This window comes from Nomascus leucogenys, chromosome 13 (assembly GCF_006542625.1).
Source record: "Nomascus leucogenys isolate Asia chromosome 13, Asia_NLE_v1, whole genome shotgun sequence".
Classification (NCBI taxonomy): Eukaryota; Metazoa; Chordata; class Mammalia; order Primates; family Hylobatidae; genus Nomascus; species Nomascus leucogenys.
Window position 1 is genome coordinate 6,963,974 of NC_044393.1, and position 23,807 is coordinate 6,987,780.

Genomic DNA, 23,807 nt, shown 5'->3' on the forward strand with positions numbered 1-23,807 from the left:
GCCTATAATCCCAACACTTTGGGAGACTGAGGCTGGCAGATCACAAGGTCGGGAGTTTGAGACCAGCCTGGGCAACATGGTGAAACCCTGTCTTTACTAAAAATACAACAATTAGCCAGGTGTGATGGTGCACGCCTGTAGTCCCAGCTACTCGGGAGGCTGAGGCAGGAGAATCACTTGAACCCGGGAGGTGGAGGTTGCAGTGAACCGAGATCATACCACCACACTCCAGCCTGGGCAACAGAGTGGGACTCTGTCTCAAAAAAAAAAAAAATTAATTAAAAAGTATGTTTTATGGCCATGTTGATATCAAGATGAATATTATAATTCTGGGTGAATTAAAAATTAAATATTATTTTTGAGATGGGGTCTTGCTATGCTGCCCAGGCTGTCCAGGCTCAAGCAATCCTCTAGCCTCAGCCTCCTGAGTAGCTGCAATTGCTGGTGCCCAGTTTTGAATTAAAAAACAAAACTTTCTTAGATACTAAAAGTTCATGTTTTATCTTCCGATTTTAAGAGACATTATAGCGTTTTCATGGGCCCTGCATCCCAGCATAGGGAGTGAATGATGAATGATGGTCTTCCCCCAGCTCCGCATCTGGTTGTTAGAACAAGTTTCCTATAGCTAGAACAAGTTTCCTATAGCAAACAGCCTCTCCACCTATGTTGGAAGCACAGTTATTCACTCAACAAACATTTCCGTGCCCCTACAATGAGCGAAGGACTGTTCGAGGCAGCAGGGGCACAGCCTGAACAAAATGAAGATTTGGCTGTTGTGTTACTCACATTCTTCTAGGAGGAGGCCGACCAGGAACGAGAGACCGTGTACTGAAGGGCAGGGGTGAAGCCATGCAGATGAGGTCTGAGGCTCTGAGTATGGCTCAGAAGGGCTTCCTGCTGCTCTACAAATCAATATGCCCATTTTCCTTGTGCCGTCTTCTACCCGCAAAGCCTGCTGCAGAGAGATGAAGACCGGTTTGGGCTGGGGAGACTGTCGTCCTTGCAGACATGGAAGCACCAGGTCATTTGTCCCAAATAAGGGACTGCAGCCTTTTGTCCTGGTTCATGGTGTCCCCCTCCTCTTCCTTGTTTGCAGAAGAAATCACTCGAGACTCGGGAGGGCCATGTCAATCAGCCCTGCCTCTCAGACCCAAGAAGATGATCGGGGAGCCCTTGTCTGCCTCCTGTTATACTCCCTTGTTGGGGACCCATTTCTCCAGCTCCTGTGAGCGCTGGCTCTCCATCCCCTGAGCTCCAAGGCCATAGGGCACCTCTCTCCCTCCTGCATCCCATCTTTGCTTCCTGAAGTCTGCTGGGGGTCAGGAGCATGTGCATTTTGGCTATCTGCGTGCAGAGAGCCCCAAGCATCTCTCCTGTGACACACAAGAGCACGTGTCCCACTTCCTGCTCATTCCAGATTGAATTGGATGGGATTGCAGAGCATTTAAAGGATTGAAGGGCATGTGCTGTCCTAGTGTGACGCTCAGCTGTGGCAGCTGAGGAAGGAGCCAGGAGGTGAGCCACTCGCCTGCGGCAGCTGCAGAAACTAAGCCCCACAAAGCCAAGGCTGGTGAGCGATGCTGCCCACAGCGCAGCTGGCTCCAAGGTGCCTTCGCTCCATGCGATTGCTTCACATCCTGTTTGTCCAGAAGCCGGAGAGGGAGAGAAAAGAGAAGACCTGATGACCCAGTGGCTGGGATCGGTCCTTCCAGGGCTGGGACGGCAGGAATGGGGAGGGCGGAATTGGGTAATTGGGGCCAGGCAGATGTCACAAGCGTTAACTAAGTTCTCACTTGTCACTTGGTCCTTGGTCCACCGAGAGAAATGGCTGGAGTGAATGTGTTTTTCACAATTGATGAGAAACATTCTTGAGCTGTGGGCCTTGGAAGGGTAGCCTGTAGCCCTGGGCCTGGAAAACAAGCCACAAGGAAACCGAGCTGCCACCCCTGTGCGGTGTGGGTGGGCTGCATCCCCTCCTTTACCGAGGGGCCTCACTGTGCTCCCTGCCTGCTCTCCAGGGTCTTGCCACAGAGTTTGCGGGTCCCTCGGGCTGGCCATGCCGATTTTGCTCAAGTCGCCTGGGGTTTGCCAGCAGTGCCAGGATGCACTGGCTGGGCCCTGTCCTCGGCTCACTCTGAGTCCTGTCTCCACCAGGCTCCTCTTAGAAGGCCTTTCCCTCTATGCCTCAGTGAATCTCTCCTACCTTTGGGGTCCCCGTAGGTCACCTACATCCATGCCTGGGCAGTCTCTCTGAATTTTGGGGGATCCTTCTCCCTGCCATCGCCTGGACTTATTGGCAGGTGGTGCAGGGGTCAAGCTCGCAGGCTCCAGTCGGCTGGGCCAGGGTGTGGACTCCATCTCTGCACTCCCTAGCATTGGGTCCCTGGTAGGTGACTTTGCACCTGTGACCTTGCTTTCCTCCTTTGTAAATGTGGGGTCACAATTCTACCTTGTGAGATTCCAGCGAGGAGCGATGCGTGGAACGGGCTTAGCACGGTGCTTGGTGTACATTGGTGGGTTTTCATTTTTGTTGAGAAGCAACGATGGAATCAACTGTACCCAGAATACTCATACTGGCAAATAATAGAAAATAATGATGCCTTATCTCATGAGGCCACTGATGGTTTTCCCTACAAGTCTGGAAGTAAGTGGATCTAGGGTTGGTTAGAGTCAGGGTCAGCAAAGGTTTTCATTTTCGGTAAAGTACCAGAGAGTAGATATTTTAGGCTTTGAGGGTCAGACGTTTGTTTTTGCCTGCTGTTTAGTGTGACAGTAGCCACAGATCATGTGTTCCAGACTGTGCATCGACTGTGTTCCAATAAAACTTTATTTGCAAAAACAGGCAGTGGGCTGGATATGGCCTGCAGGCTGTCATTTGTTGGCCCCTGGGCTAGAGTATCAACAGACTCAAGACTTTTTCCCTTCCAGCCCCATCACCTTGACAGTGTTGACATTTTGTCCTGAGGCTCTCTCATCATGGTTGGCAATGTGGCTGCCTCCATGTCCCCAGGCGTGGAAGAAAAATGCAGTAGGCAAGGAGGAAGGATGTTTATCTCATCACGTGCCTGCCTTTTTCGGGAAGAAGACACTTCTGAGAAGCCTGCAGCATCCATCCCCAGCAGGAGCTGCAGGGGAGGCTGGAAAGGGTCTAATGTGCAGCCTTCATGGATGGAGGAAGGCCAGGCACGAGGGGGCTGGGCATGGCTGTGGGGTCCACACCAGCCGCTTCTGCCTCACCTCCCTGCAATGATTGGGCGTTCTCCACTCTGCTCTGGACCATCGGAGCAAAGGTCTGGTCAGACAGCTTTCCTGGCCTCTTCAGACAATAGTAGCTGTGATGCTTTGTGAACAGAGGGTGCCTACAGTGTGCAAAGGGCTGAAGTTTTGGCAATGTAAAGGGCTCAATTTCTGCTTTATGTTGGAAAAATGCCAAGTAAGTTCACCCCAAAACCTGCACACGATGTCTCTCATTATATACGTAATCACCAAAGCTGGCAGCCACCAAATGGATGGATAAACAAATTATGCTACTTACATACAGCAAAAAGGAATGAACTATTGAAACACGCAGCTACGTGGATGATCTCAAAGGCATTGTGCAGGTTGGAATAAGCCAATGCAAAAGGGTGCAGGAGTCCATTGGTATGAAATATCTAGAAAATGCAGTTATAGGGATGTGAGTGGGTCAGTGTTTGCCAAAGGCCGGTGGTGGGAACCATGTGACTACAAAGGGGAGTTTCCCAGCCTTGGCACTACTGGGTAGTTCTCAGTTGTGGGGCCGTCCTGTGCATCGTAGGATGCTGACAGCTTCCCAGGCCTCCACCCACTCAATGCCAGTAGCAACTACTCAGTTACGACAACCAAAAATGTCTCAAACATTGCCACATGTCCCTTGGGGAGCAGCATCACCCCATTTGGGAGCCACTGAGCTAAAAGGCAGCTCGGAGAGTTCTTTGTGGCATGGAGCTGTTCTGTATCCCAACTGAAGCTGGGTACCAGCATCTGTACACGCGCTAGTGCTTACAGATGGGCATACCAAAAGGGGTCAATTTTACGGTACGGTAACTTAAAAACTAAGACTTCCAAAAGCAACAGAACACATCACAGAGAGACAAGCACTGAGTCCCAATGAAGAAACCAGCAAAGCCATGACCTCGGGGCCCCTCTTCCTGCCTGTCAGGTAGGCCGGGCCCCTTTCCCACCTGGCTGCTGCAGCCTGCAGAGGGCTCAGTTATTACACCACGGGAAAGCCTTTCTATCCCAACCTTAAGGAGAATCTCTTCGCAGATAGAATACAAGATGCCCAGTTAAATTTGAATTTAGATGAACAACAAAGAATCGCTTAGTTCAGCATGTCCCCCTTATTGCAAACATTCTGTGTTTATCTGAAATTCAAATTCAATCAGGCACCGTGTTTTTTTTTTTTATTTGCAAAATCTGCTATTCTTGGGCAAATCTGCAGGCTTTTTTAAAAAAAACCTATTAAACCTCTGCTAAAATATATTTTCCAACTTTCTCAAAGATACAGATTTTATGATTAAAATATGATGCAGGTCCCGCCTCCCTGCCTACATCTTTTGTTCATCCACCTCGCCCCTATGCCTTACAGATGCGGGCTGGCTCCCTAGCCAGCGTGACTTGTTCAGGACATTTAAATACAAATAATCAAAGTAAATAGTTACATGCACTGACTAAATCTGATATTTTATAACATAAAATGAAAAGGAATTGTTCTCCTGCAAAATAACCTTTCTCAGCCCTTCCTGGGGTATTAGAACAAAATAGATGTTACATCTGTACACAAGCACTTATGTTAGTATGTGCTTTATATATATACATAAAATACATAATATATATTAATATATCTTGTAGATTTTATATATAATATATTCTATATCTTATATAGAATATATATTTAAAATATAGAATATACTATATAGAATATATATTTAATATATAGAATATATTATATAGAATGTATATTTAATATATAGAATATATTATATAGAATATATATTTAATATATAGAATATATTATATATAATATATTATATATAATCATGCTATAATATATAGTATAATATATTGTATATATTATATATAATTGTACATATATACTAATATATAATTATATATATAAATATATATAATATATAATTATATATATAAATATATATAATATATAATTATATATATTTATATTTATATATAATATATAATATATTTACATTTATATATTACATATATTTATATTTATATATTATATATACATATATTTATATGTATATATAATATATATTACATATATTTATATGTATATAAATATATTACATATATTTATATATATATTTATATAATATATATAAATATATATTATATGTTATATTGTATAATATATATAAATATATATTATATGTTATATTGTATAATATATATTATATTATATATAATATATAAATATATAATATATTATATATAATATATTTATATATACATATATATTTTATATAATATATAAATATATACATATATATTATATATATTATATATAAATATATAATATATTATATATAATATATAATATATTATATATAATATATAATATATTATATATAATATATAATTTATATATAATATATAATATATAATATATTATATATAATATATTATATATAAATATATTATATATTATATATAATATATAATTATATTATATATTATATATAATATATAATTATATTATATATAAATATATTATATTATATATAAATATATTATATAATATATAAATATATAATATAATATATAAATATATTATATAATATATAATATGTAATATAGTATATAAATATATAATAATATTAAATATAAATATATATAATATAGTATAAATATATAATTATATAATATATAAATATATAATATAATATATAAATATATAATATATAACATTATATATAATATATAAATATATAATATATATTACATTATATATAATATATAAATATATAATATATATTACATTGTATATAATATAAATATATAATATATATTACATTATATATAATATAAATATACAATATATATTATGTATAATATAATATATAATATAATATATAATATATAATATAATATATAATATAATTAAATATATTATATATTATATTATATATAATTAAATATATATTATATATTATATTATATATAATTAAATATATATTATATATTATATATAAAATATATATAATAATATATATTTAAAAATATATAATATATATTATATATACAATAATATACAATTATATAATAGTATATACTATATTATATGGTATATACTACATTATAAATATACATACTATAATATATAATATATAATATACTATATATAATATATATATTTTATATTATAGTATATTATATATATATATTTTTTTTTAGGTAGAGTCTCTGTCACCCAGGCTGGAGCACAGTGACACGATCTCCAGCTCACTGCAACCTCTGTGTCCCAGGTTCAAGCGATTTTCGTGCCTCAGCCTCCCAAGTAGCTGGGATTACAGGCGTGCACCATGACGCCTGGCTAATTTTTTTGTGTGTTTTTAGTAGAGATGGGGTTTCTCCATGTTGGCCAGGCTGGTCTCAAACTCCCGACCTCAAGTGATCTGCCTGCCTCGGCCTCCCAAAGTGCTGGGATTATAGGTGTGAGCCACCTCACCTGGCCTACATTTCTTTCTTCCTAGGTGTAATCAGGCTAATTTGCGTGCTGCTCCTCATTGAGTGACTCATGGGAGGGAACTTTCCTTCTGTTGGCCCCACCAGAGCCTGGGCCTGTCTTGCCCTGGAGCACCCAGAGCACACGGTAGTGCTGGGCTCAGTACCTGAGGCATGAGCACGTGTTCAGCAGATGAATCTTCAGGCACTGGTTGATGCTTCTTGATGCGCCTTCTAAGTTCATTAATCTCATCTTGATAAAGCACTACATTCTCCCTTGGGTTTTGTAGATCAGACTCGGCTGTGATGACTCACCTTTACCCCTCTTCCTTTCTTGGCTTGTTTAGGGAGTGTGTTTGTACAGCCATGGCTCTTGACCAGGGACGGTTTTCCTCCCAGGGGACATGTAGCAATGTCTGGAGACATTTTTGGTTGTCATGATATGGAGAGGTGCTACTGGCATTAGTGAGAAGAGGCCAAGCGTGCTGCTAAACATCCCACCATGCCCGAGGCAGCCCCGATGCCCACTGCACCGGAGTGGGCAGGCCCACCATGCTGGCTGTGGCCTGTCTGGTGAACAAGCTTTGGAGCCAGCGTTAAAGCTGACTTCTGTGCAGGAGCAGTGGGTGCAGGAGACCATCCTTCCCCTGGGTTGTTGAGCTTGTTGGAGGAGGAGGTAGTATGTGTGAGGGTCCCAGGGAGGCTGGCCCTGAGCATGGTGGGGCCAGGAGGAGGGGCGGGCAGGAGGGGACGCGCTTCTGGACCACCACTCTCTCTCCCAGCCCTGTTGGTTCCCCACACGGCATTCAGAATGGGTCTCCCACCACAGAACCCTGGCCACGTCGCCCCTTGCCCAAATCCCCCGCTGGGCTGGGAGAACCCATGTGACCCAGGCCCTACCCACCTAAGCCTCACCCCATTGGGCTCCTCACTCACTCTCTCCAGCCTCACCCCCTCTGATTCCTCACTCACTCTCTCCAGCCTCACCCCATCGGGCTCCTCACTCACTCTCTCCAGCCTCACCCCATCGGGCTCCTCACTCACTCTCTCCAGCCTCACCCCATCGGGCTCCTCGCTCACTCTCTCCAGCCTCACCCCATCGGGCTCCTCGCTCACACTCTCCAGCCTCACCCCATCGGGCTCCTCGCTCACTCTCTCCAGCCTCACCCCATCGGGCTCCTCGCTCACTCTCTCCAGCCTCACCCCATCGGGCTCCTCGCTCACTCTCTCCAGCCTCACCCCATCGGGCTCCTTGCTCACTCTCTCCAGCCTCACCCCATTGGGCTCCTCACTCACTCCAGCCTCACCCCATTGGGCTCCTCGCTCACTCTCTCCAGCCTCACCCCCTCTGATTCCTCGCTCACTCTCTCCAGCCTCACCCCATCGAGCTCCTCACTCACTCTCCAGCCTCACCCCATTGGGCTCCTCACTCACTCTCTCCAGCCTCACCCCATCGGGCTCCTCGCACACTCTCTCCAGCTTCACCCCATCGGGCTCCTCGCTCACTCTCTCCAGCTTCACCCCCTCTGGTTCCTCGCTCACTCTCTCCAGCCTCACCCCATCGGGCTTGTCACTCACTCTCTCCAGCCTCACCCCATCGGGCTCCTCGCTCACTCTCTCCAGCTTCACCCCCTCTGGTTCCTCGCTCACTCTCTCCAGCCTCACCCCATCGGGCTCGTCACTCACTCTCTCCAGCCTCACCCCATCGGGCTCCTCGCTCACTCTCTCTGGCCTCACCTCCTCTGGTTCCTGGCTCACTCTCTCCAGCCTCAACCCCTCTGGTTCCTGGCTCACTTCTCCAGCCTCACTGGCCTCTTCACTGTGCTGAAACACACCGTGTATTTCTCATGAACCTGGCATGTGCCATTCCCTCTGCCAGGAACATTCCCTCTCCAAAGCCTCCATGGCTCACTCCGCCCTGTACACTGTGCCCCACTGTCGTGTCCCTGCCACCCTGTCTTAGGTTCTTCCTAGTCCTTGCCACCATCAGACACAGCACTGTACACCCCTGAGCTGATCTCCCTTGCCAGTCAGCTCCCAGGGTGGTCGCATTCTCATTCACCAATGTGCCCCAGCCCCTGGCACATAGTAGGTGCTCAATAAATAGTTGCTGAATGAATTAATCAATGAAAAAACAAGTTAGTTGTTCAAGCCTGGGACATAAAACCTACATTAGGAGAAGAGGACGAGGCAAAGGATGCTTCTATCTCAGTGCTTCCAGATGCGAAGCTCCTCTGTGGCCACCAGGGAGGAGGTCAGTGTGTGTTTCATCGACGTGGAAATATGTCTGCAATATATTACGTAAAGGGCAGAGTGATATGAAACAGAATTGACGGTGCAGTCCCAATCACATGGAATTGCACCGTGTCTCTGTGTCACACATGTGTGATGGGGCCAGCCTCACGGGTGTGGGTGAACTTAAAAGGGCCCTGTGCTGGGTTTGCGTCTGTTGTCCCCACTTTGAAATGATGAATCACTTTTGAACAAGAGGTCCCGCGTTTTCATTTTGCACCAGGCCTTGCAAATTGTATAGCTGGTTCTGGTGCCTGGGGGTGGATGGGAGGTCACTGCCCGCAAATGAGCTCTGAGCAAGATGTTCCAGGGCCTACGTTCTTCTCTGCGATTTCCTCTGTTTGCAGTCATTAGGTATTGTTTTCAGAGCCCCCTGTACCCCAAGAAAAAGTCAGATAACTGAGTTCAGAGTCTTTCAGTCCAGTTTCTTCCAAATGACTATAGTCAGGCATTTGACATTTCAAGGAATAACAGGGAAAAAAAGACCTAGCTGTTGGAAGAAGTTGTCCCCTCCCCACCCCTGGAGTGCTGACCTCCAAGCTTATGTGTAGGCCCCACCCCCTTCTGGGGAGCCTTGACCCTAGTTGAGTACTGACTGTAAACCCAGATGGAAGGGAGGCCTTGGGTGTGTTTGCAGCATGAGGGCTTGTGGTTGTCGTGGCAGAGAATGCAGGCTTTGGTTTTGACAGACCAGGGTTCGAATCTTGGCCTTGCCATGGACCAGCTCAAAGGCCTTCCTCAGAGTCTTGTTCCTCCTTTGCAAAGTGAGGTTGCAGCATCTGCCCTGGGGCTTTGTTGAGGACGGGGTGGGCCGTGAGCTCCCAGTCTGCTGCTGGTGAGGCAAGGAAGGCATTTATTCCCTGGGTAAACAGCCAGACACTGCGGTAGGCATCTTACTGTTTATTCATACAAACTGTCCCTCTAAGGCACACTGATTGGGTCATTCCCACCCCTGTTTTGCTTTTTAGTTTTTTTAAAAATGTGAGATCTAATTTTCCTAACATAAGACTCACCATTTCAAAGAGTACAATTTGGTGATTTTTTTTTTTTAAGTATATTCTCATTGTTGTGCAGCCATCCCATTGTCTGATTCTAGAACGTTTCCATCACTCCGAAATATCCCTTAACAGCCACTCCCTGCTCCCCCAACCCCTAGCTCTAGGCAACCAGTAAGCTAGTTTCTATTTCTATGGATTTACCTGTTCCGGACATTTCACAGAAATAGGATCATTCATTGTGTGGCTTTTGTATCTGGCTTCTTCCATTTCATGTAACGAGTTTAAGGTTTGTCCGTGTTGAAGCATGGATCAGAAAATGACTCCTTTTTATGGCAAACAATATTCCACTATATGGATTCACCATAGTTTGTTTATCCATTCGTTAGTTAATGGACATCGGGTTGTCTCCACTTTTTGGCCATCATAAATAATGCTGCTGCCAACTCTCGTGTACAAGTTTTTCGTGTGAACCCCTGTTTTCAGTTCTCATGGGTACATGCCTAGGAGTGGAATTGCTGGGTCATGTGGAGACTACATATTAAACTTTTTTTAGGAATTGCCAGTGTATTTTCTATATCCCTTTGTTGTCGTTGTTGAAGGTGAATAAGTGTCTGCTGTGGTGTTGTTCAGCCTTTAGGTTAAAAACCTGAACCTTTTCCCAAACTTGGTGACAAAGGGGAAGATTCCATACCTGCCCTTAGAGCACCTGTTCCATGTCAGGTCCCAGATGGCTGGCACCATGCTCCCTGTCCCCAAGTCTCTAGGAAAGGGGCAAGAACAACCCAAAATACCAGTTCAGACTAAGCAGTCGAAGGGTTTTTCATCTTAGTGGCTGGGGTGAGAATGCGGGCTTCAGGGCTGGCTTGATCCAGTGACTTAGCAATGTCAGGAGAGACCCGGTCTCTCTGTTCTGCATTCTACCAGGGTGGCCTCTTTGGAAACATGGTCACCTGTGGTTGCCAGATGGTGGCTGTTTCTGTGGCTCCATCTATCGCTCCTCCCTCAATCCTGTTGAGAGAGAGAGAGAAAGAGAGAGAGAGAGAGAGAAGGCAGGCTTCCTTCTGGACACTAGAGTGGGAGGCTTCTTTTCCAGAAACCTCCAGGATACTTCTCCTTCATTTATTGGCCAAAATGGGTCATGTGCTCATCCCTGAACTAATCACTGTAGCCAGAGGATTAGTTACCTTTTATTAAACCACAGGCCCCACCTCTAAGGCCAGGGTGGAGGCTACGTAAGGCACAACTGCCTCAATGAAAATCTGGTTGGCTACCATGGAAAGGTGGGGACAGATGAGTCTCATGGCATCATCCCCATCGTACAGATGAGGAAATTCAGTCCCCAGCATACAACTTGCCTCTCTCAGCCCACACAGGCTGGTTAGTGGCAGATGCGGGTTTAAACACCCTTGAGACCCACTTCTTGCCCCTCTGTCCTGACATTTCTCAGCTGAGGCTGTGGCTCCCTGGATGTGGCTGTCCTGACAGCCACCCAAGGCAAGCCAGACACCTTCACTCAGACGTGCAGAGACTTTTTGCAGCGCGTGGATTTAAAGTATCTGGAACAGCATCAGCTTTTCAGGCCAGGCATTTTTATTTTGCCCTAAAAGCCTTCTAGGGGGGGAAACACAATTCCTAGGGGCTCAGCTTTAATGGTTTCTTTTATAGAACCATTCAAATTATAGATGGGTGAACTCCGGGAAACCCCGCTCAAGAATGCAGGAAAGCCGAACGTTAAAGGGGGTTAAGGTAAAATAGCGGCGGGTGGGGGGAAATTTGTTCTTTTAAACACTAGTTGTTAAAAAACCAAAGTGAACCCCCTGGTGCCGGTCTGGTCTTGGGAGGCTGGGTTTCTTGACTTCTGGCCCGTCTGGGGGACTCCAGGTGAAGTTAATTCCAGATGTGAACGGGCCCATCGCTTTTGCTGGCCTCTGACCCCTCCCACCTAACTTGGGGGTACCGTATCTGCAGAGGTTCAGCCTCCTAACTCCCCGTCATCCTCATCTGGGTTCAGATTCTGCTTTGTTGCTTCCAAGCCGGGTATCCCTCGGGGGGTTATTCAGCCTCTCTGAGCTTGTGCTGTCATGAGTAAAACAGGCTTTGTTTCCACTGGATGCTTTATTTTTGGCTTTGAAATACTCATCACCCCCAGACGTGGTATTACATATATATTTGCCAATGACCTCATGATTGTCAAAGCCAGTGGATAGTGTGTTCTTAGGTCCATCTTCAGAGCACAGGACACGTAGTTTGCTCCCTCTACTTTCCTCCCCTGTTTTCCGGGACCCCATACCCTGTTGGTGTCCCCATTCTTCCTGCCCAAGTGTCTTCCAGATCCTTCCTTACCGGGTACTCCTGCACAGTCTCTGTTGCATTCCCCTGACCTCTCAGTGGAAGACAGAGGCCACCTTCACATTGCTTGTCAGGCTGTACACACTTCCCCCAGGCGAGCTCATCCAGTCTTCTGGCTTTAAATGCCATCTCTATGCTGGGGACGCCCAAGCTTACATTACCGTCTGGACCACTGCCCTGAGCTAGTATTTATTGAGCACTTAGGGTATGCAAAGCTCTGCCCTGAGCTAGCGTTTATTGAGCACTTAGGGTGTGCAAAGCTCTGCCCTGAGCTAGCATTTATTGAGCACTTAGGGTGTGCAAAACTCTGCCCTGAGCCCCAGCTGTGCATTAAGTGACAGAGGCAGGGCTTTGAACCTGCCTGGGCCCGGCTCCCTCCCTCACTAGCCCAGAGCTCATCTCTTCCAATTGATCAATTGATCAAGCCTAGGCCAGACCTCTGCTGCCCACCTGACACCTTCCTTTTGGTGTCAAGTAGGGATTTCAGACAATATCTGCTAAACCAAACTGCATTTTGTCTTCCACCCTCTATTTCCCAGCTTATGCTCCATTGCCTCAGTTTCCCTACCTTGGTAAACAGCCCCTTCCTTCTTCCAGGGGCTTGGGCCAAGAGCATGCCAGTCTCATGAGACTCCCCTTTTTCTCACACCTTTTATAATCTCTTCCCAAATTCAGTCCTAAATCTGCCACTTTCGTGGTTTGGAGGCTATGTTCTTGTTATTTGAGACGTCACCTTTGGGGGAAACTGGATGAAGGGCACTTGGGACCTCCCTGTACATTGTCTTTCAACTTCCTGTGAATCTATAATCATTTCACAACAAAAAGTTAAAACCGAAATAAATTCTAAAGATGGATTTTAAAAATGAACTCTTGAAGATCTGGCCGTTTCTCACCAGCCTCCCTCCCCACTGCCCTGGGTCCAGTCTCACATCACCTCCCACATGGACCATTCTGTTGCCTCCACCTGGTCTCCCTGCTTCCAGGTTGACCCCTGCAGTTGGCTCTCCAGAGGCAGCCTGAGTGGCCTTATAAAAACCACTGAAAGTCCCACCCTAGTGGTTCTCACTTCTTGCAGAGCACCTTGGTGTCCTGACCAGGGCCCTGAATGCGAAGTTCCACTCACTGGGTGGCTTGAAACAACAGGGCTTTATTGTCTCACAGTCTGGAGGCGAGAAGTCTAAAGGCAAGGTGCCACAGGGTTGTCCTCTTACAAAGGCTCTAGGCAGGAATCCCTCCTTGCCTCTTCTGGCTTCAGAGGCTCCTGGCAATCTTTGGCGTTTCATGGCCTCTGTCTTCCCCAGGCTGTCTGCATCTGTGTCTTTACGTGGCCTTCTTATGGGGACACTAGTCACTGGATTAAGGCTCATCCTAATCCAGTATGAGCTTATTTTAACTGACGACTGCAAAGACGCTGCTTCCAAATGAAGTCACATCCTGAGGTTCTGTGTGGGTGTGAATTTTAGGGGACACCAGCATTGCAGGACACTGGGCTGAGGCAGGTGCTCGTGTTGCCCATAGGACCCGACCTGTCTCTTGCCCCTACTGCTCCTCCCAGTTGTCCCTGCTACTCGCCCCTGCCCCTTGAACACACCCTCCTTGCTCCTGCCTCCAGGCATTCACCTCTGCAGTTCCCTCTGCCTGAAATACACTCTTCCCAAACATCCATTGGGCCCCCTTACTCACTGTTACCCAGATCTCTGCTCAGATGGCCCCTGTAGTCATTAGGGTTGTTTGCAGTTGTTCCCACCTTCCCTGGCACAGAGCAAGATTGCCCCCCAACTCCCTGAAATTAGGCAGGTACCACGACCTGCTTTGGCCAATGGAACATGAGTGGCACTTATGGGGTTCGCTAGCTTGCCACCTTCCACAGCCCTCAGCCTGGTTCCACACCCCTTAGATTTCCTGCCTGCCTTCCCCACTTGCATGGAAACCCAGAGAATAGGATGTTTTCTTGGCTGCTTTCGCAGTTGTGTTCCAAGTTCCTTAAACAGTACCTGGCCTAGAGTGAGTACTCAGTAAATACTTACTGGATGGAGGAATAAGGAGGTCATGAATGAACTGGGAGGCATAGCGTCTCTGCAGCCCTGTCCCGCTCGTGGCCCTCCTGTAACTACTCTTCTGTGCACTTGGCTGCTTCCTGTCCAGGACAGAGCATCAACCCCAAGCTGGCGGGCCTGATTGGGCGGCACGGGCCCCAGAACAAGCAGCCCTTCATGGTGGCTTTCTTCAAGGCCACAGAGGTCCACTTCCGCAGCATCCGGTCCACGGGGAGCAAACAGCGCAGCCAGAACCGCTCCAAGACTCCCAAGAACCAGGAAGCCCTGCGGATGGCCAACGTGGCAGGTACGCCCAGGTGGGAGGGATCACAGAGCCACCACAGGAACCCAGCAGGGCCCCAGCGGGACCCAGCAGGGGACTGACTCCAAATCCATTCAGGTGCTCACCAGATGGCTCTGGAACAAATATAGCAGGAAGAAAACCCCAAAATCTCCCCCTACACAGAACATCTTAATTCTGTAAAAGTAATAAACTAGCTTAGAAACGCAAGTAGCAAAACATTCGTATAACACAACGGCAAGCATGTAGTTATTTAAATAGACAGAACAATGGCGGCACTTGCAGCTACACAGAGATGAAGGAAGACCCTGAAACATGGATGGGAAGACCCCCGGGGGGCTTACCCCATGGAAGGAGGGGGAGGAAGAAATGGGGAGGTAGAAGAGTTTGCTGTATCTTTATTTCATAAATGAAAAATATTTTAAATTCATGGCAAACTTTAATACTTGATAAATATATATATATATATATATATATATATATACATTTTTTTTTTTTGAGACGAAGTCTCACTCTGTCACCCAGACTGCAGTGCAGTGGTGTGATCTCGGCTTACTGCAACTTCTGCCTCTCAGGTTCAAGTGATTCTTCAGCCTCACCCTCCCGAGTAGCTGGGACTACAGGTGTGCACCACTGTGTCCAGCTATTTTTTGTATTTTTAGTAGAGATGGGGTTTCACCATGTCAGTCAGGCTGGTCTCAAACTGACCTCAAGTGATCCACCTGCCTTGGCCTCCCAAAGTGCTGGGATTACAGGCGTGAGCCACTGCACCCGGCCAGGTGGTAAGTTTTTTAAGAATGTATGATTTGCGATACTTTTCAGTTTGTTTGAAATGTTTATTTACGATAAGTTTTTAAAAAAATAAAGGTAATATTTTTATTGCAAGCAAATCAAACATTAACAGTAAATATAAGTAAAGTTAACGCATTGTGCGAAGGAGACTTCCAGGAGGCCCCGCTCTGCAGGTCCTCTAGAGCAGACAGCTTTTAGCCCATCACGTGGTGTGGTTCTTGAGGCTCTGAGGTAGATGGCCTCCCACTTCACAGAGGGGAAAACTGAGGCTCAAAGAGGGTAAGTCGCTCATCTAAGGGCACAGTGTAGGTAACTGGCAGCCCTGGGATTGGGTCCCTGGGGTCTGGGTTGTCCCTTGCCCCAGGCCCTCTTCCCTGTTGGGCATTGCCGGGGCCATCTTCCTGGCCTGGATGAGCTTCGGTGTCCCCAGCAATCCCATTGGGTGCTGTTTGACAATTCACCAGGCATTTGTGGAGCTCCCACAGGAGCCTGGCTTTGTCCCGGACACTGGGGTTGTGGCTGGGGTGCAATCCCTTTCCCCATAAGCTGATTGGGAAACCGACATTGACAGCCTCTGGTGGCCTGGGGGTGCTGGGATCCCAAGAAGGTGCATTCTGGTTTTGAGCTTTGGAGGTGGGCTGGCCTGGAGCAGCCCTGCTGGCACCGTGGGCGTCTGTGGACAGCTCTCCCACACCCCTTGCCTGGCTCATGCCCCCTGCACATGCAGTGTTAAGTCTGCCAGAAGATGCATCTGGACTCCTCCCAGACTAAAACCAAAGCTTCGAATCGATGAACCTCACGACAAACCATTTTCCAGTGGACTGGAGGGGTGACATCCCCCCAGATCCAAGGAGCCCAGTTTGCTCCCTATCCCCAATCCCATCGCGCCGGCCAGGGGAGCTGCTGCCCGGGAGTGCCGTTTCTCTGGCTCTTCAGGAAGCCATTTGCAATGAGCTGGGCAACAGCCTCTCCAAGATGCCAGTGTCTTAATCTCTGGAACCCGTGAATGTGTCACCCTCCAGGGCAAGGGGGATATGGCTGCCCTTGGAATCACAGGTGCTAATCAGCTGGCCTTCCAATATGCGGGCTCTGTGTAGCAGGGTGGTCCCGTCAGTCCTTATAGGAGACAGCCTTTGTGAGCTGTGGTTGGAGCCATGTGAGCACAGAGGACAGAGGGGTGGAGATGAGTGGGGCCACCAGCCCTGGGATGTGGGTGGCCTGGAGAAGCTGCACAAGGCAAGGAAGGGATCCTCCCCTAGAGCCCCCAGTTGCATTTACCTGCTGAGACTGGTGTTGGACTTCAGGGCCACAGAGCTATAATCCGTTTGTATTGTTTTGATAATTTGTTTGGTTAATTTGTTAAAGCAGCGATAGGAAAGAATACATCTTTGTTGGCAAAGTGGTTTTCTTTTTCTTTCCTTTTTTTTTAGAGACAGGGTCTCACACCGTTGCCCAGGCTGGCATGCAGTGGTATGAGTATGGCTTACTGCAGCCTTGACCTCCTGGGCTCGAGCAATCCTCCCGCCTGAGCCTCCCAGGTAGCTGGGACTATAGATGCATGCCACCACACCTGGCTATTTTTTGTAGAGATGGGGCCTCCCTATATTGCCTAGGCTGGTCTTGAGCTCTTGGGCTCAAGCTATCCTTCCACTTTGGCCTCCCAAAGTACTGAGATTACAGGCATGAGCTACTGCCCTCGGCCTCCTCAGAGTGCTTCTCCCCTCCTGGTAAGGAGCTGGGACACAACCGTCTGGGGGCTGGCTCAGGAGCTGCAGCCTTCTTGGCTCCAGGTTGATCACAAGGCAGAAAAAGGTCTGAGGTGCAAATCTGCCCTGCCACCATGTGGGAAGCTATTAGCTGCTTATCAGCTCTGGGGCCTGCGGTCCCAGGAAGCACCCAAGGGGAGCAGGGGGCTATTGAGAAAGGTCCTGGTGAGGGGACAGCAGCAGCCTCACCCCCAAATTAACCCTCTAGTGCCAATAGCTTCTTCCTCCTCACCTAGCCTAGCTTGAAATTTATGTTCATTTTACTTTTCAAGGGAGAAGGCAGGTCAGTGGGGTTGGTGGCCTTTTTAAGACAAGGCTTCCTGACCCCTGGCGGGTGTCCTGGGGCCCCCAGATGGACCTCAGTGGGTCTGTGTGGCCCAGAGTGTGTAGGGATTTTCTGTGTTTTCTTTTCTGGCAGTGGATCCATTTTTCCAGGTTTCTCAAAGGGGTCTGTGATCTCCCAAATCAAAAACCAACCGAATTCCTTCATTTGTATTTGAAGCCTCTTTTATGCTGGACTCTTGAAGGCTGGGGTTCAATGCTGAACACCCACACAAAGGCTGCCCTTGGGGGTGTTAATTTAGGACAGGAAGGAGGGGGTTGCCATTCACATCCATACATAGTAACAGGCCCAGAGTCAGGGTGGTGCCTAGGGAACGCAGCCCGTCCCGAGGGCTGCAGACAAGATTTCGTGGCGAGCGAGCTGAGAGCTCTGGGCCCAGTGGGTGCCCACGAGGCCAGGCTGGTCCGGAGAGGATGCTCTGGGCTATGGGACCTGCAGGGGCAGAGGCCTGTGCTGTGGGGTTTCCTGGCACCTTTGGAGAGTGGGGAGGAGGCTGTGGGGGCTGAAGCAGGGGAGGGGAGTGAGGGTGCGTGGGTCAGGCATTCTCCTGGGAGCCACGTCTTGAGTTTGAACTTCATGCCAAGCATGTTCAGAAGTCTTTGCAGAGATTCAAGCTATGGTGTGGCCTGCAGGTGGTAAGATCGTTCTGGCTGCTCTGAGAAAGGTGAGGAACAGGGTGGGTGCCGAGGGGGTGCTCAGCGCCCGGAGACTCCTTAGAGGATGTTACAGATCATCCAGGCAGGAAGTGTAGGCAAACTGCATCCCGGCAAAGACTTCCGTGTCTTGGAGCTCCATCGGGTGCACCTGGGTAATGAGGGGGAGAGGAAGTAGGCCTCGCAGGCTTAGAATTCAATCTGATTTTCCCCACCACCTCCTCATCAAAGCCCCACCAAGTCTCCCATTTACACAGCCCCCAGGACGGGGCTCTCACTGTTTCCCGTGGCAGAAATTCATTGCTGGGAACCTGCCTCCTTCCCGCGGATCACTCCTGGCCCTGTTTGAAGTTCTTCTAAAACCTGCCTGGAAGTTAAGAAAAAAATAAAATAAAAATACCAAGGCCCGGGCCCCACCCTCGGCTTAGGCCAGAGTCCTTGAGTGTGAGTGTGTACGCGTGTGTGCCTTCTCCTTTGAATCGCTCGTCCCCCGCCCCCTCCGTGATGGGCTGGAGCCCTGCCGTGGGGCCACACAAGTTGAATCTCTCGGCAGCCCTGTGTGTGCTGGGGCGGGGGCACATGCTCCGGCATGCTACCCCACGTGGAGCTCGCTTTCCTGCCCGCCAGCCCCCTCCCCCGGGGCTTCACGTGCTCTTCAGATGGTGTGGTTTGGGGTTGAGAAACTGGGTCCCTGCACTTCCTTCTCCTCACCCACGTTTGGACCCAGCTCCCTGGTAAGCAGCTGCCTTTGCCAGATGACCCGTGGGGGCGGGAGCTGAGCCTAAGCACCAGTCCTGACTTGTCTGCGGCCCAGGCAGGGGGTTGAGGAGGTGGATGAATCCCGGTGCTGGCATCCGGGCTGTCTCCTGCTCACTTTCTGTTGCTTGGGGGCGGGTGGGGCAGGCTTGGAGGGACAGGGGAGCTGGGAGTCTTTCCTTCGTTTCCTTTCCTTGCTTTCCTGCTAATAAGTCCTAAGGATACACAGGAGCTCCAGCCACTTTCTGCTGGGACAGCCATGATCAAAGAGCCCTGGAAGTACAGAGCAGGGTCTGGGGTCCCTGGTGGCAGGGCCAGTGCCCATGCCTCACTCGTACACCACAAGTAGCTTCATGAGCTGTGCTCGGCCTTGGTCTGTTTGGCCTTGGGTTTGAACTAAGTTACGCCAAATGTCGTGGCTTTACTTTAAGACAGGGTTGGGGAAAGTAGCACTCAGGCCACTCCTTGCCCCTCCTGTGCTCATGACAGACATTGCTAATAGATCATGGGACTTCCTTCTGACGGAGCCTGAACACAGCTTCAGAATCCCCCTTGACTCAGGACACCAAGGAGTCAGCAATGTCCCTGGCTAGAGCTAGCAGCTTCACCTGACACATCCCTGAGCTGAGGGGATGTTCCTTCTCCTCCGCCCTGCCTTCTGCCTCCCCATAGGGAAGAGGGAGGAGGCTCGTGGAGTGGCATGGCTGCCTGTGGCCCTGGGCATTGCCACAGCCATGGAGGCCATGTTAGGTTTCTGCTTGGCATGGTGTGCTCTAGAGGGCAGGCTGTAGAGTCCAGCTGTTTGGGCTCCTCCCTGATGGTTCCTTGACCTTGAACTTCTCGTGTTGAGGACACCCTGGCCCTGGGGAGGTTCCTGCTGCCCCAGAACTGGTTCTCTCCCAGCCCTGCTACTCTCCTACTGAGGGTGGGGACCAGGGGCCTCTGGGCTCCCCCTGGCTGCCTCCATCCACTCTGAGCACCCCCTTGCACCACTGAGCCTTGGGGCTGGTTCCAGCCACGCTGTCTGCTGACCCAGGCCCCAGCTTTCTCATTCCTTGCCGGGCTTAGTGCCTGCCTCTGATCCTCTGTCCGATGCTACTCCAGCAGCCTCAGGCATGGAGGGCGCCTCGTCCCCACTGCTCAGCATCCTCATCCAGGAATGCCTCACCCTTGGATGCCTCCCCACCCTCCTGTCTCACTTCCTTTTGGTTCTTACCCACGTGTCACCTCCTCAGAAGAGCGCCTGCTGGCACCCCCAGCAGCACGCCCGCTCGCTCCAGCCTCTCCTGCCTTGTTTTCCTCTGTAGCCTTCATCTCTGTGTAAGTCATGTGCACTTACCTGTCTATGACTCGCCTCTCGTTCTGGAAAAGCCCCTGAGTGGCAGGGCTTTGCTGTCTTACACCCGGAACTCATGCCTGCACACCAGGAAGCAGCCCCTAGCAATGGCTGAATGAATGAGTGACTCCACAAGGCATGCAGGCTGCGAGGGCAGGGCACCCAGGGGCAAGCACTCCTGTCCCACAGCCTGGAGGCCACCGGCCCCGCCCCAGCCTTCACCGAGTTCACTTCAAAGAGAGTCTCGAGTGTCTCCTCAGGACCAGGTCTAAACACACGTGATTCGGTTATAATCAATTAAATGTAATTTCCTTATTGGTGTGCATATCTTTCCACATTGCTTTTCTGAACTATAGATAAGTTTTATATCTGTATAAATAGATATATCCAAAAATGGCATTTTGGGAGGCCAAGGCGGGTGGATCATCTGAGGTCAGGAGTTTGTGACCAGCCTGGCCAACATGGTGAAACCCCATCTTTACTAAAAATACAAAAATTAGCTGGGCATGGTGATGAGTGCCTATAGTCCCAGCTACTCAGGAGGCTGAGGCAGGAGAATCCCTTGAACCCAGGAGGCAGAGGTTGCAGTGAGCCAAGATTGCATCACTGTACTCCAGCCTGGGCAACAGAGCAAGACTCTGTCTCAAAAAAAAAAAAAATTTGCTGATGAAAACAGAAGCAGCCTGCTTTTCAGTCCCCAGCAGGGAGCATGGTGCTCCTGTCTCAGCCTGAGCCTTGGAGGCCGGTTCCTGACTCCTTCTGTGCTCTCCATGCTGTTCCCTTCTCTCCTGCCTCCTTCCTCCTCAACCCTCTTCATTCTCCTTCTTTCTGCTTTCCACTCTTGGCTCGCTGCCTCTAGCCCATTTCATTCCAGAATTGTTCTCAGCCATGCGGTAGCTAAGGCACACTGAAGGTTTCCAGGACCAACAGAATGTCCAGTCTGTGTCTGAGGAGGTGTCCTAATTTGCAATGTGTGGTCCATGGGAGGCTAGCTTACTGCACCACTCCTGTCCCACCCATTTTACAGATGAGGAAAGTGAGGCTCAGGGAAGGGAGTTTAACAATGTCCTTATCTTACCATTTCTCATTATCCTAGAAGCCATGCAGATAGAATTCTTGTGAATCAGAGAAAAGCCAAAAATTGAGTGGTGTTCCACTCTTTGACATATACCCTACTGGCACGTAGTGGGTGTGGAGGAAAGAGCCATGCGTTCAAACCGTTAACAGGTGTGTGTGTGTGTGAATGGAGAATGTGCGTAGTTTCAAATTTCCCTAACAAGTGGGCTAGAAGAAGAAGAAGAAAATGTGAAACTGCCATGAACACTCAAGGCTACCACAGGAGGTATAGGAGCTCTCTTCATTTTGCAAACCAGGAGTCTAAGATCTAGGAGAGCTGGGGTTTGACTCCAGAGCTGGAGCAGTCCCCAGGACCTGGTCTTGACTCACGAGTTAGGCTCCACTCAGAGGCTGACTGTGCTCCAGGGTCTACACCTCTAAGGGCGACACCTGGGCTCAAGTGGACCGCCGTTTTCTATGTGGGATGAGCCTTCACAGGGCAGCCAGTTGGGATGGGTTGAGGGTTGGCTGCAGATATCAGAAACCCAAGTCAAATGCGCTTCAACCAGTAGAAAATTCATCAGCCCGCAGAGCCGAGGTTGGGTGGACATTTCAGTTGGTTGATCCAGGAGCTCAACAGTGTCCTCTGAGCCCCATCTCCTTCTGCCCCCACCCCACCATCTTTAGTGCTGCTTCCTCTCAAGGCCACAGCTGTAGTTGGCCATGGGGACAGCCAGGGGGGCTTCATTATTTTTTGCTTCTGCGCAGTAGGAGGAAGAGAATAAATGTCTCTCCATGGGTCTTTCTTAGGAACATGGAAACTTTTTCCAGAAGTCCCTATGTCTTTTAGTTTGTGTTGGTCACTTGCCCTTCCCGAACCACTTCCTGACTCCTGGACAGCATGTGCACTGATGAGCTTAGCTTTGGAGATCTAACAGTGACTTTACAAAGCCTCTTTGAGGAGGTGACATTGGAACCAAGGCTTGAGCCAGACACAACAAAGATTGCAGGATGGGGCATTGCAGGTGGAGAAAACGGCACATGCAAAGGCTGCGGTGGGAGTGAGCGTGGTGTTTGGTCAGTCGGTTGTCAGAGCACACCGGGCCCTGTGGGCCACAGGCACAGCCTGGGCCCTGCTCTGAGTATGACAGCTCCTGGGAAGTTGTAGGTGGAGGAAAGACAGGTCATGACTAAGAAAAAAGCAATCCCTCTGTTGTGGGGTGGAAGGAAGGTTGCAGTGTGTGTGAGAGAGACAGACAGACAGACAGAAACTTCTGCAGTGTTTACAAGTGCTCAGGCCCTGACCCAAATGCTTACAAACTTACATAGTTCTGGAAAACCCCAGTGTATAATTTTCACTACTCAAAGAAACTTCGGGAGTGTTTTTTTTCTGAAAGGTCATCAGGTTTTGACTCTCTGCTGTCTCATTTCTTCTTGCTGGTGGTGGTGATGGGTGCTTGTCCCAGGCCCTGTCCCGCATCCTTTTGCCCCCACAGAGGGATGAGTGTGTTGGGGCCTCACAAGTTGAGGTTGTTCATAAGCAGATCTCTTTGAGCAGGGCCCCTGCAGTGGCCTCGTGTGAGGTGGAGGGGGTTTGATTCCCTTATGGAATCCAGGCAGATGTCAGCATTTAAACAACACACGTGTATAAAAGAAACCAGTGTCTGCAGAAGGTTCCAGAAAGTATTATGGGATAAGACTGCGTGAGAGAGGAATGGGGGCATTGGCACCTCCCTTAGTAGGGCCTTTGCTGGGGTAGAAATGAGTTTTAAGGCAGTTAGACCCTCAAACTGGCTTTTGAATCAGGAAATTTACCCCCCAGCCATCTGCTTCATTGCTGTTCACATCACTGCCTAAGACGGAGGGAACTTTGATGTGTGTGTGTTTCTTTCTCCTCACTGGGCTCTGCTTCTTCACTTCCTTGTCAATGCAGAGAACAGCAGCAGCGACCAGAGGCAGGCCTGTAAGAAGCACGAGCTGTATGTCAGCTTCCGAGACCTGGGCTGGCAGGTAAGAGGCTGGCTGGGTCTGTCTTGGGTGTGGGGCCTCTGGCGTGGGCTCCCACGAGGCAGCGGGTCTGTGCTCGGTGCTGTTTCTCGTCTCTGCCAGTTAAGACTCCAGTATCAAGTGGCCTTGCTAGGGAAGGAGACTTGGGCTAAGGATACAGGGAGGCCTCATGAAATCCAAGAGCAAAAATGTGGTTGGGACTTGAACTCGAACCAGGAACCCAAACACTTTGGACTCTGAACCCCCATTCTCTGCATGCACCTCATTCCCTTCCCTTGGCTGGCTGCCTCTCAAGATGATGCTGGGCTGTGTGGTTGAATCCAGATACCTGGGGAGCCATCTCCTCCTCTGCCCTCTGTCCTCACTTACCCCATTCCCATTCCCACGGGAGGGACAGATCTGCCCAGCTTGGTT

General features: G+C 48.8%; 1 protein-coding gene across 1 annotated transcript in view; it reads left to right on the forward strand.

Annotated features, from left to right (window-relative positions):
* The window catches only part of BMP7 (bone morphogenetic protein 7), a 97,295-nt gene that overhangs the window by 69,424 nt on the left and 4,064 nt on the right, over window positions 1-23,807 (forward strand). Inside the window, exons 4-5 of the mRNA XM_012512018.2 lie at window positions 14,493-14,690; window positions 23,320-23,396. Coding sequence (XP_012367472.2) covers window positions 14,493-14,690; window positions 23,320-23,396 — 275 coding nt within the window. The remainder of the gene's footprint in view (window positions 1-14,492; window positions 14,691-23,319; window positions 23,397-23,807) is intronic.